General features: G+C 40.6%; 1 protein-coding gene across 1 annotated transcript in view; it reads left to right on the top strand.

Annotated features, from left to right (window-relative positions):
- Positions 1-14,405, top strand: part of RIC3 (RIC3 acetylcholine receptor chaperone) — a 267,543-nt gene that overhangs the window by 207,494 nt on the left and 45,644 nt on the right. The window contains exon 3 of the mRNA XM_069223683.1: positions 2,592-2,670. Coding sequence (XP_069079784.1) covers positions 2,592-2,670 — 79 coding nt within the window. The remainder of the gene's footprint in view (positions 1-2,591; positions 2,671-14,405) is intronic.

A 14,405-nucleotide genomic window follows, 5' to 3' on the forward strand; every position in this document is an offset into this window, starting at 1 on the left:
TCTAATTACATTGAAGAGAGTGCTGAATATTCAATCAATCAGCAATTTTTATAGCGCTGCTTATCACCTATGGGCTCTCAAGGCGCTGTTATGGGGACCGGATCAATCGAAGAGCCAGGCCTTGAGGTTCTTCTTGAACTGATTCAACGAGGGGGCTTGCCTGACGTGGATTGGTAGTGTGCTCCAGGTCTGTGCTGCGAGGCAGGAGAAGGATCTGCCTTCCACTGTGCTCTTCACTTCTCTTTCACCTTCAAGTGAGCCTATTTTAGTGAACTACAAATGAATAAATAAAATACACATTTGAATTAGCAACGGCTATACTAATATGCCTAATTAAAATTGTAAATGAAATTTTTGTCGCAAAATGACTTAGAAACATATTTTTATAGTTAAAACCCGGTACACATTTGAAATGCCCATAGATTTTGTCCTTGTTCAAGGCCATTGCTAATGATTTTAAGTAGTATAGCCCCATGGGTGCTGCAGTTAACGTCCCCCAATATTTATAGCTGAATTTTAGCACCCCTACAATAGAGTGAGCCAATGTGCACTTCTTATTCCCTATTTGTGCTTTCAGTTAGGTACTTGCCAACGGTCGGACTGGCCTATAGGGCAATCGGAGAGTGCCCGATGTTCTAGTCTTACAAGTTACTTTGTTTGTCTGTTTTTACGATGTGTGTGGGCCTGTTTTATGGACTGCTGGGCCGTCTTTTATAGTTAATGTCCCTAATATAAAAAAAAATGACTTCACTATAACTGTGTTTCCTTGTGAGTTTGTTGTATCAACATGGATAAATGCATTGAGGTGTTACAACCAAAGCTACCCTGAACTTTATTGTAGTCTTTGTTTTTTGTATACAAGTCGTAGTCACATGGCAACATTTGCTACTTTGGCTCTCGTTTGGCAATCGCAGCATTGCCTTTATTCAGTGAGTACATTTTGCCAACAGGTTGAGAAAGCAATCTCTATGAACTGTTAATTTAGGGATCCCTATGGATAGTGGCTTAGAGTGGGTTAAAGGATCCCGGGAGCATCGCAGGCATTTCACTGTCAGCACATCTTTTTTCAAAGAGTCTTGGCCTCATACCGTCCAACGCTTACACTGCTGTTTGCCACAACTTTATGGCTTATCTTTTAGCAAACACTTGAAAGACATTAAGACACTTCCCTCAAGGCTTCAGTGTTACCTATTTAACATAATGTGGGTGATTATTTGTCTATCTCTACAACACTAGGTCAACAACACATTGATGGGGAGTGAGTAGGTGTACACACATTGAATCCAATAGGGGGAGAGCACACCTCACAGTTTAGTTGGTTAAATAACAAAAAGTCCAAAATTTAAATATTCGTCTTTGTTCTTGATTCAAACAAACACAACAACTAACGTGTTTTGTTCCCATTCATTACAGAACTTATTCAGGGTAAGAAAAAGTGCATATTCATTTGTACTACCGGTTTGCTCCCGGATATTGTACTTCCAAATTAATATTAATCTTATGCATGCCATCACATGGTAATGAAGCGACATACAGTCCTTCCAGTATGAAGTCGGTCACATCTAAAAACAGTGTTCACTGCTATACTAGTGACAAAACCAGATGTGCTCAGGAATATTCACTTATACTTTTCCAAAACACATTCTATTATCAATCGAGTAAAACTAGTGCTACAGCCACAGAGTTGCATATATCCAATCACTCACACTTGCCCATTGTTTTATTTCCTATGTATTTAGGAAAAACAGAGAATACATAACGGATAAATATGTAGCATAGTCCAATATTGTTGTCAAGGGATTTTGGTGACACCAGAAATCACGAGGCCAAAGCCTGAGTGTTTTTAAATGTCCTCAGACCCACAGTGACAATACAGAGCCATATTACCAGGGTCACTGGAATTATGCGATTGTGTGGCAATTTTCGCATAATTGTAGATTTACCACATTCGCCACATAATTCATCATCTGCAGCATAATCTGCAGATTGTAAGCAAATAAAATGTGTTTCTAGCTCTAACGGATCAAAAGGTACTTAAAACGCAGCAACACCTGTTGCTGCACAGTGGGAGGCCTTTTGCAAAGATTGACTGGTCACCTTTCTCTAGTTTATTGCCATATTTTTTGCCCGCATAACATAACATAGTTTACCTTGTTGGATCAACGAGTCCTCCAAGCTTTATAAACATAAAAGCCTTGGCAATAATAAAGCTCTTCAGACCTGTTTTGGCACTGACATTATGATGTTACAACAGGGGAGCAAGAAATATTTTCCATATCTCACAGTCCACAATTTTGTGCATTAAAGGCACATCTCCATACACAGAATAACATTAGCAGCAGTATTATTAAAACATCACAGTTTACAAAAATAAATGATCATAGTGCGAATGGAAAAACGTGCCTCCATTTAAATGTGTAATATACGTTGCAATATAATATTGCCTTCTAGAACTCATTTGTTGAGGCTTTGACTGGCTCCATTCCATGCAATGTGAACTGCCTGCATCAAAATCATTATTGATTTTCAAAACAATCGGTTGAACAGCTTCCCGTTTAACACCATTGTAACACAGTGTTATTGTCTTCCAGCTTTCAACAAAGGGAAGAGGCAGCCCAGAGGAAAAGAAGTGCATCCCTACTGCAAATGGAAATTTGAAGAGGAAAATCAGTGAGTTGTATCAGCTTTACTATGTGTTTATTTTTATCTTGATGATTGAGGTCGGTGCAAAGTAATGTTTCTTCGGACCTGTCGCTAAAATGGCCTCAGATCTAAAGTGGCAGCTAACAAAGTATCTGTTGAGTGTGAATCGCCTCAATGAGCCATTTAAATGGGCCCTCGATGTGTACAGTATGTCCCCAAAGCCACCGAAATGTATTTAAAAAAATGCACAAATACCACTTTAATAAAAGCTTGTGTAGCTAGAACAGTGTTTATTTTAGAAAGTTTGCTATTTAATAATCTTCATCATCACAGTTAGCCTCATATATTCCACTCAAAAAATAAACATGTTTATATCTTGGATTTGCGTATATCTTCCTTACGAATTTGTAAGGTGAGATTGGCCTGAACAGAAGGCAAAGAGCCAGATGTATCATTAATTCCAATAGCGATTACCCAATTTTTTTTGCGAATTGCAATTAAGTAATCACTACTGGAATGTATGAAACTCAAGGAATTTCATATAGTGATTCGCAAGGGCTCGCAAATGGACCTACCTCATAAATATTGATGAGGTAGGTCGCAATTTGCGACCCATTGCGAATGGCTACAATCACAGGGACTGTGGCCTGCTGGGCTCAGCAGACCACCATGTCTGTTGTTGCTTTTGAATAAAGCAAACTTTTTTTTTTTTTTCTTTTTTTTTAAAGCAGCCCGTTTCCTTAAATGAAAACCGGATGCCTTTAAAAAAGAAAAATGAAAAGTTATCTTTTCATTTTTTAAGAGCAGGCGGTGGTCCATCTTAAAAAATGTTTTTCGCATGCATTCACATAGGGGAAGGGGTCCTTTGAGTTGCCACCAATTTGAAATTGGTGGTAATGGCGATTGTTAGTCACAAAACAGTCATACATACCTCTGCGATTCGGTATTAGGAAGGGGCGCCCTTGACACACCCCTTCCTAATACCGGATCGGTATGTAGTCGCAAGTTACAGAATCGCAAATTGGACTTAATACATTCCAAAATGCATTTTTGCACTCATCAACGGCCCGTTGGGCCATTTGAGATTGCAAAAATGTTTGATACATCTGGCCCTTAGAACTGTTTGTCCAGGTTTTAAGTGCAACAGGCATGTATTGAAAGGTATTTTTGTACTGTCACCAATGCCACATATCTTGCTTATAAGAATGGTAATTTAATTGCCTTCATGAGAAGACAGAAGAAAGACTTTCTTTTGACAGTTTTTCTCACTCTACCAGCAAAACGGTTCTTTAAGAAAGCTACCACATACCTCCTTTCATGGGAATTATTTGAGAGTTTGTTTGATTATACGTCTAAGGCATAAACATGAGTAGAAAGCCAATTGTGAAATGCACAGTTCACCTTGTTCTATAACTCTCCTTGTTGATGCAAGTTCTTTACCTATACTCAACTTCCATCCCACCCAAGTTTCTTCAACTCTGCCTTGCTCCTGCGCAGAGGTCATTCACGTGCAGCTTCTGATTCTAAAGCAGTGTACTAACATCTTGGAGATCTTGCTGTATCTCTTACAGGGCTTTAAATATCCCTGAAAGATGTTTTTACTTTTTACACTTAAGGCTCGATTACGGGTCTGGAGGTCCTAGGATTACGAGGGGGCCACATTATGAGGTTGGCAGGCAGACCTGCCAACCACCCGATGTCCCCGCCAGGATCCTAGATCCCAATGGGCTGAAGGTGGTTCAGGTTGCAATCAGCCAGTGCTGCTCTGCTGATTACAACCTTGTTCTATGTCAGCCTTTCCATGGCAGGGAAGAAGTGCAGGTGTTTCCCTTCCCAGCACCCTTGAAATGTGCACTCTCTGGTGGTGCCTCCTGCATGCGGCAGCATTGCCGGCGGCTTTATTATGAGCCGGCGGCAATGCTGCCGCACCTTTCCCACTGGGCTGACCGGGGGAAACCTTGGTTTTTGCCAGTCAGCCCAGTAGGAAAGTTGTAATGGGACCAGCGGGGAGGTTGCAAGCACCGCGGCAACCTCCTCGTTGGGAGTTTAGTGGACTGATGTTTCTGTCTGCCAAACTTGTGAACAGCCCCTTATTCTTCAATAATTTAAAAACAGTCCCTGCTTTCTGTCACTTCTCAGTGCAGACCCCCCCTTTCACCAGATGGACCAGCTAACACAAATTCCAATCTCACCCCATTACATGAGAGGCCACATTATGTAAAATGGCACACTGTCCCTCCCTGTGATGGGTTCAGCATCTTTAGGTGCATTGGGCAGTTTTTCATATTAATTAAATATAAAAGGCTCTGTTCTGAGTGCAGGCAAAAACATGCATACCCTTCCAATCTTTATTACAGATGAGGACGCATAAGCATCTATGGCTTCTCCTTAAGATTTCTCTTCATCTGTATTCAGTTTAAAAATACATCAAATATAATATATAGCAAAATATAATTCATGCACTCTGAAAGTTTTAAGAAAGCAAGATCATAAATTCTGCCTGGAAAACCTTTTATGCATTTAGGTCCTTCACTAAAAACTCTGACAGTAGCCCCAGCTCTGTCTGCTTCTACTTCCCTCTTACCTATCCTTTTAGCATTCCACATCCAAATTATCTTTCTGTTAGCTCCTGTTCCCAGAACCATTTGTCAACTTAGTTCTTCTTATGCACAGGTGGTTTTTTTCTATTAAAATCAAAATTTAAAAAGATCAAATTTGAATCATAACTGCCACTGTTTTCTTCTACTCCATTTGTTATGCCACTGTGCTAATCCTATGCTTAAACGCTATGCTAGAAAAATGGCAAAGGGCTATGTCACTCTTTAGCTCACTGTGCCTATCCTATTATTAAAAAATTGCTAGAAAGCAGACTTTTAAAGTAAGCAGATTTCAAGTGTTTCTGGTGTTGTAGTGTACTCCATACAAAGGCGATGCTCTCTGCCTAAACTTTGGAACTACTTCCCAGAGTTCCCTGCTTCCGTCATTTTGCATAGTTTATTCAGCACTCTCTCTCTCCCTTGATGGATAGATAGATAGATACATGTATAGACATATATATTCAGTAAACTGCCACCTACCCCGGGCTTAGTTGTATACTAATGGGGGTGCACCCGGCCCACTGCAGCCCTGGGGACTGCCACATCCCTGGTACTTGCTTCTATTTGAATGCAGGGGGCATGCAGGCCCCGCCACAGTCCCTTGGACCACCACCTGCCTGGGGCTTCCTTCTATTTGAATGTGGGGGGGCGTGCACACCCCCCCCCTCCACAAGCCACAGGGACCACCATCTCCTCAGGGCAAAGATGAAAAAAAAGAAAGGGGCTTTTTTTTGGACCCCTGCAGCCCTGGGGCCTGCCACCTCCCCAGGGCTAAATTCACAGTTGGAGGGGGCCATGTGGCCCCCCCTCTAGGAGCCAATGATGGCCCTGCGGATCGCCAGCCCTCAGGGCCGGCTCCTGCTATGTCCCGAGGTGCCCATCCCTGCAATCCAGTTGTTTACGTTTGCTTGGTTGGAGCTGACTGCTCCCACCAAGCAAAAGCAAACAAAGTCTGCTTTCTGCAAGTGAGAGCTGTCAAACAGATGTTAATTGCAGAAAGTAGAGTTTTCATCTGTCTTCCCTGCATGCAAATATGCATTCGGGAAAGACAGATGAAAACATTGCTCTCACAAGCAGGTAACTGGTATTAAAATCAGCTCACTGCTTGGGGGAGCAATGCCAGCTCCGATAGGGCGTGGGGTGCCGGCTAGGACCACGGGGGCCTTCAGGCACCTCCCTCAGTCCTGTCTCTCTCTCTCTTCTAATGGGATAGGCGAGAGAGAGATTGTCATTGCACTGGTCTCTCCATGGAATGGCTTCAAAGAGGTCGACTAGCAAGATGTTTAGTACGAATGTTAGAGTTACCTTTGGATGCAGAGCAGACCATAGTCACTTCTGGCCTAATGGTCAAGGTATTGTGCTGTCAATGAGTAGGCTGAAGGTTCAAATTCTAGTATCACTTGGCGGTGTGTTTGTTTGTTGTAGTAATGGAACATTCTCATTTGTTTACAGTCGTATAAGTAGGTTGACTGTCATAGGTATGTTTGGAAGCATCACAGTAAGGAGTTACCTATGGCCTAAAGGTTAAGGTCACAGACCCTCACACTGAAAGTTGTGGGTTCTACTCCAAGTGTAAGCATGGTCATTTTCCTTCTTTCATTTCTTTTAAACTTCAAAAGATTAAGATTCATACTGAAAGGTGATCTCACTATTTTAATTGACAAATACATTTTTCTTTTCAATTTGTCCAGAAATATCTCATTCTAAGTATACTTTTCATTAAAGCCTAAAAACCTCTCTCTCTCCCTCTTTTAATCTTTCCCCAACTCACACACCCACGCAGACCCTTATACACCCACTCACAAACCCACTCGGACACTCAAGCACCCACTCACAGAAGCACTCAGACCCTCAAGCACCCACTGATAGACCCACTCAGACTCTCACACACCCACTCACAGACTGACTGAAATCCTCATGCACCCACTCACAGACCCAGACCGACACGGACGCACTCACTCACAGACCCACTCAGACTCTCACACACCCACTCACAGACTCACTGAAACCCTCATGCACCAACTCACAGACCCATGCAGACACTGACACACCCACTCACAGACCCATTAAGACACTGACACACCCACTCTCACACCCAGGCAGAGAGTCTCACAGCTACTCTCACCCAGATATACCCTGTCACACCTATTCTTACACCCAGATAGACAGGCTACGGCCAACTTCTGCAGCACATGGACAAAGGCTGTGTGCAGGGCAGGGTTGAGTGGTTATAGGGGTTGGCCACCAGGCCCAGCTACCAACCCTGCACTTCACGGGGTTGGGTAGATATAGAGGTCCTGCAGCCCTGCGGCCCACCACCGCTGTGCACAGCCAAGGCAGTGCGCAGTGGTGGTTCAATTAACGTATACTAATGAAAAGTACTTAACATTTTTTTCAAAACATACAAAACTACTGAAAAAAAGGTTACAGGGACGTTATAGTTTGGCTCACATTTTAAACGTACAAATCCATAGAAATTCACCTGTTATAGTTAGAGCTATCTCAAGTAACTATAACTTGTGCCCAAGGTAACTATAACCTGTGCCCATGTACTGCTAATTACCCCACAAATTATGGCACTCATTATATCAATGATAATATCAATGTAATATTTGCAGTAAAAAACAAATATGAAAAAACTGTGCATGGCAGGAGTAATAGTTTCCTTAGGGAATGAGTTTGCCTTTGGTTTTTTAAGTGAAAAAAAATATATATATAGAGAGAGAGATAGAGAGAGATAGAGATAGATATATATATAGATATTATATACTCATAGCACAATTACTAAAAATAATATAAACACTGAATAATACTCTAAAATAGGTTAACCTGCATTAGGAAACATATTGGAGTCTGGAAGTATTAGATATACTATTCCAACTCCAATTTATCTAATAATAGGGAAAGTGTTAATCTTTGGAGGGGTTAGATTTAATATTCCTACTCCAGTCTAAGCAACAGTAGGAAACTCATTGGGTTTGGGAGGGGTTTGATTTACTATTCCTATTCCAATCCAAGCAACAGTAGGCAAAGTGTTAAACTTCAGAGGCTTAGCTTTATTATTTCTACTCAAAACAGCACAACCGTAAGGAAAATGCTGGACTTTTGAGGGGTTAGATTTACTATTCCTACTGCAGTCAGTGCAACCATAGGAAAGGTGTTGTACTTTGGAGGGGTTAGATTTACTATTCCTACTCCAGTCTAAGCAACAGTAGAGAATGTACTTCACTTAAAATGCATTACATATATGAATAACCCTATCAATGTAGAAAAAATATTAAACTCTTAATATAAAAATTATCAATTAATATGAAAGATATATACATATATACAAGTATTTAAAAAATAAAAGCAATTAAATATATAAATAAAAAAGAAAGCATGCAAAAATTAATTTACATATAATAAATTCAACTTTGATAACTTCCAAAAAGAAAAGAAAATCATAAGTAATAAATGTAATTTCAATTAATACATAAAAGCAATTGAAATAACACATATAGCACTATCACACTTTCACATACACTTACCAAAAAATATATTTGAAATGGAAAAAAATCAGATCAATTATTATAACTAAATACATTTTAAATTTCCTTCCCAACCAACTCACCCCAAAAAATTAAAACACATTTAAAAATGCATGTGTAATACATATATAGATACCAAAATCCAGAGAAAAATAAATTAACAATTACACATTTATTAATAAATTAATTATTTTACCCAGTTAGTAATCAAATAATGAATGATATAAAAACAAAACAATTAAAATACACTTAAATTCAAGTACATTCCTTCTCTATACCCCCACTCATCCAGCATCCCACACCTAAAATGTAATTAAAATAAATCAGTATTAAACAATGTATATAATTAATAATCGATTAAATGATTAATTAGCAATAAACACATAATTATAAATTAACTATTACTGAATTAACTTCCCACTCAATACCCCTACTAACCCAGCAGCCACATCTAAAATATAACTAAAATCTGTCCTAAGAAATTTACATTATTAATAATACAAAAATCTAATACCAATTAATAATTATTTGTTAATTATTAATTATTTAATTAACCTATTTCTCACCCTATTCCCCTACAAAGCCAACAACCTGCACCTAAAATGTAACTTAAATAAATCAGTATTGAACAATTTACATAAATAATAATCAATTGAATAATTAATCAAAATTAATAATTAATTGGTAATTAATACTTAATTAACTTCCCAGCATATACTCCAGTAAACTCAGCAGGCTGCACCTAAATTATAACTAAAATCAATCAGTATTAAATGGTTTATATAATTCATAATAAATTAAATAATTAATAGTAGTTGTTAAGTAACTATTACTTCATTAACTTCCTACCAGATATCCCTGCAAACCCAGCATCTGTGATATGTGTAATAAATATTAACAATTTACATAATTAATGAACAATTACTTATTTAATTAACAATAAATAATTATTAATTTATTATTACCTAATTAACTTTTTACCCTATCTGTCTAGAAACCCAACAACCCACTCCACCACTATACATTACAATTCACAATTACATTTTTTTAAAATTAAATGTCTCAAAAAAAGTGTACAAAATTAATAACAGCTACAGACTAACATATACAAATAATATATTATCCAATAAACATTAAAATAATTATAACATCATATTTTTTACAACTATATTACTGAAAATAAAATTAAAAACAACAGCATTCTTAGAACCAATATTACTTACCTAAAAATATCATCTCATAATATAATATCATATATTCGTGACAATTATATTTTTGCATCATATTTTTTAATCACAATTTTTTCCTGATATTTTTATTGCCTGAGATTTTGGTCTCGATATTTTGTCTAAATATCGATGGAATGCATCTTATCTAATTTTCTGAAAATACTAATGTTAAGAGGAACGAGACAGGGCTGCCTCCCTTGCCCTCTTGTTATTTGCATTGTCGATGTGTCAGAGCTCCATTCAGAAAGTGAAGGCCAAACAGGAGTTACTGGGCCCAACCATGGGGCTGAGGCCTTTTAATTCTGATGTACTGGGGACCGAACCTCTATGGATTCTGAGCAACTGGGCCATTTACCCCTTCAGCACCTGGCTGTCAGGGCTGGCATGGTCTGATCAGTCCAAGACTCCCTCGGGGGAAGTGGATAAATAGCAGTGGACACCGGTTCACAATTGAAAATGCACACAGTAGGAGCTATGAAATATTGTCCAGCCAAATACTCACTTTTATGATAAAAGAAGTATTTCGTTTTTACCACTAACAACATAAAGGGAAATACAACATTCACAAACAAATACACAGTCCCCCTGATGTTGGGGCTTTTGTTTTCTGTAGGCAGTTCTCTGTTTCCCACTCCCTCCTCACTCTATTGATAGTGGTTATTCCCTATTCAGTACAAGCAACATCCAGTGTAAGCCACACTAGTACTATGACTCTCTAGAGTCCATTCTGACTATATAATATAGTCACAAATGTTTCAGCACAGAAGCACTATCTAACAAGCAATTTCCCCTGAGACTGACTTGGTCTGAATTTGGCTTGTAGGGTCAGAGTGTCCGGAGTTCCTGAGCTCACCCGCGCTCCGGGCACTGGAGCAGCGGTGGCTGCTTCAGGTAAGTTCACTTCATGCGGCCCAGGCAGGCTGCCCTCAATGGTCCCAGAGGTCTTCCCGCAGGGTCACACACCCACAGCGACTGAAAATTCCTCGCAGGGTAAGTTTTTTTTTTTATCCATTCCACTGCAGTGGGTAAGGTGGTGTGAATTTCTCAATAGTGATCCTTCGTCTCGATGTAAATGTGCAGGCTTTCTCACGATGATCACACTCCTTTGCAACGTTCCTGCCACACTTCTCACTAGCACTGGAGACCCTATCTGGCATGTTCAATCACCTTTTCTCTGCTGCTCACGGGCACCAACCTACTTGGCACAGCAGATGTCTGCATGGCACCCCCTTCTGGCATACGGAGTCACTGGCTCTTCACTGTGCAAGGGCTTTGGCCAACACTGAGCACCCATCCATGCTGGACCCTCCTGGAATACAAGGTTACTGATCATTCTCTGTACACTTCCTCAGACCAATCAGAACAGTGTTAGTTACAATTCCATTTCCGGCGGCCCCTCCTGATATATGTAGTTGCTGAAGCCTCACTACACATGGGCTCCCACTTTATCGGCAATGCGTTGGTTACAGCTCACTTAACGGGGAACTTTCCTGCCATACGGAAGTCGCAGACTTTATCCTGTGCACAGGCGACGATCTGATCTGTGCAGCAGATATTTTCTCTACCTTGCTCAGGAAATCCACTTGACAGGATTCCCCACTGGACCTCACTCCCTACAAACTTCTCCTCTTCATTACATGGCACACAGTTCTTGCCAAGCAAGCAGGCACTGGTACTCTAGGCTCCAGGGCAGGTTGTCTTGGATTCCCTTGGTGACGTAAAGTCATCCAGAAGGGAGACTGCAAGCCTTGGCCCCAAGTCCTGATCACATGCGCGGTCTTGCCGAGCTTCTTCTCCTTACACAGTCTGACTGGCTGCTTTACAGTTGACCATTTTTGGGTTCTCGGTCTCCCCTTCTGATAGTCCAGTTCCAGATACCAAAATGTGATTTATGGTCTGAGTATTTGAGGTTTATGTTGGGGGTTTGCTCATTTTGAAGTGCCCACTCTTTCCTCTGCTCAGCTTTCCTCTTGAAATCAGTCTGTCACAGCAGCAATTACTTCAATCTGATAGCCCAACAACACAGTCCCTGGGAGTGACTAGAGTTCACACCTGGATGTCAGCCACAGGGATATGTGCTTCAAAATGTTAACACAGGGCCTTAGTCCTACTCTTTATGGTTCCTTAATCAGCCCCATATACTTCCTGAGATATGCTCTGGTCCCTTATTTGTGACCTCTCTCTGAATCAAAGAGCACCCTTTGAAGTGCACGGGCAATGCCTTGCTCTCCTTTCACCAGTGTGTCCTACCGAGCTTAGAGGAGCTCAGCAATACACAAATCTGGAGGGGGGCAGTATCCTCTACCTCCTCATGCTTAAACATACAGCCCTGGGTCCCCCAAAATGGAACCCATAGTCTACCATGTATTGGACCATTCACAAGCCACATACACCCAGCACATGCATTTAACCTACACACACTGCATATCACTGTACCCTTCATGTACTGTCACTCATAGGCACACATACATCCAACATATGCATTTAATATGTACACACTGCACACCACTATATCCTTCATGTATTTTACTGCTTACAGACACAGATACACCAAGCACATGCATTCAACTTGCATGCACTGCACAATACTGCATGATCCCTATATTGTACCCTCCCCAGACACATATACACCCAGTGCAGATACACCAGTCATGCACTGTGCTGCACTTCACAACAATCCATTGTAGGCCAAGAGGTGAGTTAAGCACACAGCAGTGGAACTTTGAATGAGTGACACAGGATAAACAGAGCCTGTTCACTCCTACTGATCACTACATGGTATGCTGCCACCACTGAGCTCATGCTGCTTAACTTCTGTTAAAGGCAGTAGCCTTTCACTACTGTGAGGGTAAGGTTTTGGATGTCCCTCCCAGTCCAACAAGACTTCAGTGTATGAGACATGCCTAGGTCTTGATGCACATCCATGATCCATGTTTGCCTATGACAACAATAATCAGCATTAGAGATCTAGACTTCAGTACGGTTGGGGCACTCAGGGCAGGGGTGCACATCCATTACCATGGGGGAGACTTTTGCATCCCAATACCATGCCTTGTTAATGGAGCACCTTGACTGGACATAAATTATAATCCCCATAATAAAGTGATCTTGGTGGCCACCGAGAACACAAAATTGCCTTTTTAGTCTACCACAGCCTGCGTTTTGACTGACCCAAAGATGCCACTTTCTACTCTACTAGATGTGCTCCTCCTCTCTGCGGACGTCTCAGGTATCAAGATAAACTATGCTATGTCCTAAGGCATGGGACTCTCTGGCCCACTAAATGCTTGTCCAACCTCTACTCCCTTGTAGGAATATGGCATAACCTGGGCTGCAGACCTCATAAAATATCTCAATGTGAGAAAACAATGGTTCACCAAAGACTCAGGGCCTGATGTAGAAGTCAGTGGACGGGAAACTCCTTCACAACGGAGACAGATATCCCACCCGCCGACATCAAACTCCCATTATATTGTATGGGATTTAGATGTTGGCAGACGGGATATCCGTAACTTTTGTGACAGAATAGCCACCTGCTGAGTTCTAAATCAGGCCCTCAGTAATCAAAAAAATAAATAAGAGGATTCAATCACTAAAAACAAAACGTGCGAGGGAAACATAATATAGGTTTAACCTGTATAATTCAATAGCAATACATTCATTCATTATAACCACTAAAGACACTCATTTTATAAATACATTTTTTGCATAAGGTAGTGGAAAGAAAGAGGTTCTGCGTGTCTCCAGTAATTATGCAAAAGAAAGATATGGTGTACCTACAAAATGGTTATATACCAACAGAAACAAGTCATACTTTTTCATTTAACTAGGCGACTTTTTAAGTAATGTTAGTTTACGGCGAAGTAAGAGACATCTATTCAGCTAAAAACGAAGGCTTCCCTGCTCTAAACTCTTCATCAGTTTCATATTGTTAGAATAGTCGCACCTCATAAGGAGGAGGAAGGCGGTTGCATCATTTCCTTACCCAATAACCCCATTGGTTTATAATTCGGACTTTGTGTCTGAGATCATTCTCAGAAAGTCTGGTGGCCCTAATGGCCTAGCGACCTATTCACAGAGGGTGAAATGATGAATAAGGAATGTTGTGCAGAAATATTTGACTTCACAAAGGATGACAAATATCGTCTAATCCAGTAACTACAATGGCCTTACACAATACCTGTCAGTAAAGCAAAGGCTCAGGGAAAACCTATTATACAACAGACAAAGAAAGAAGGTGAGCATCACCCAACATGCAAGCACTTGACCATGATCGAGTAGAAGAGGGGCTTGGACAATCCAAAACCTGATGAGGAATGGACGTAGGTTTGCGTGAGGGCTGCCAAGTCATCCATCTCCACCCAACAGAGAGAAAATACTTGCAAATACTAAGCACATGGGGCCTT

The sequence above is a fragment of the Pleurodeles waltl genome, chromosome 3_1 (assembly GCF_031143425.1).
Source record: "Pleurodeles waltl isolate 20211129_DDA chromosome 3_1, aPleWal1.hap1.20221129, whole genome shotgun sequence".
Classification (NCBI taxonomy): domain Eukaryota; kingdom Metazoa; phylum Chordata; class Amphibia; order Caudata; family Salamandridae; genus Pleurodeles; species Pleurodeles waltl.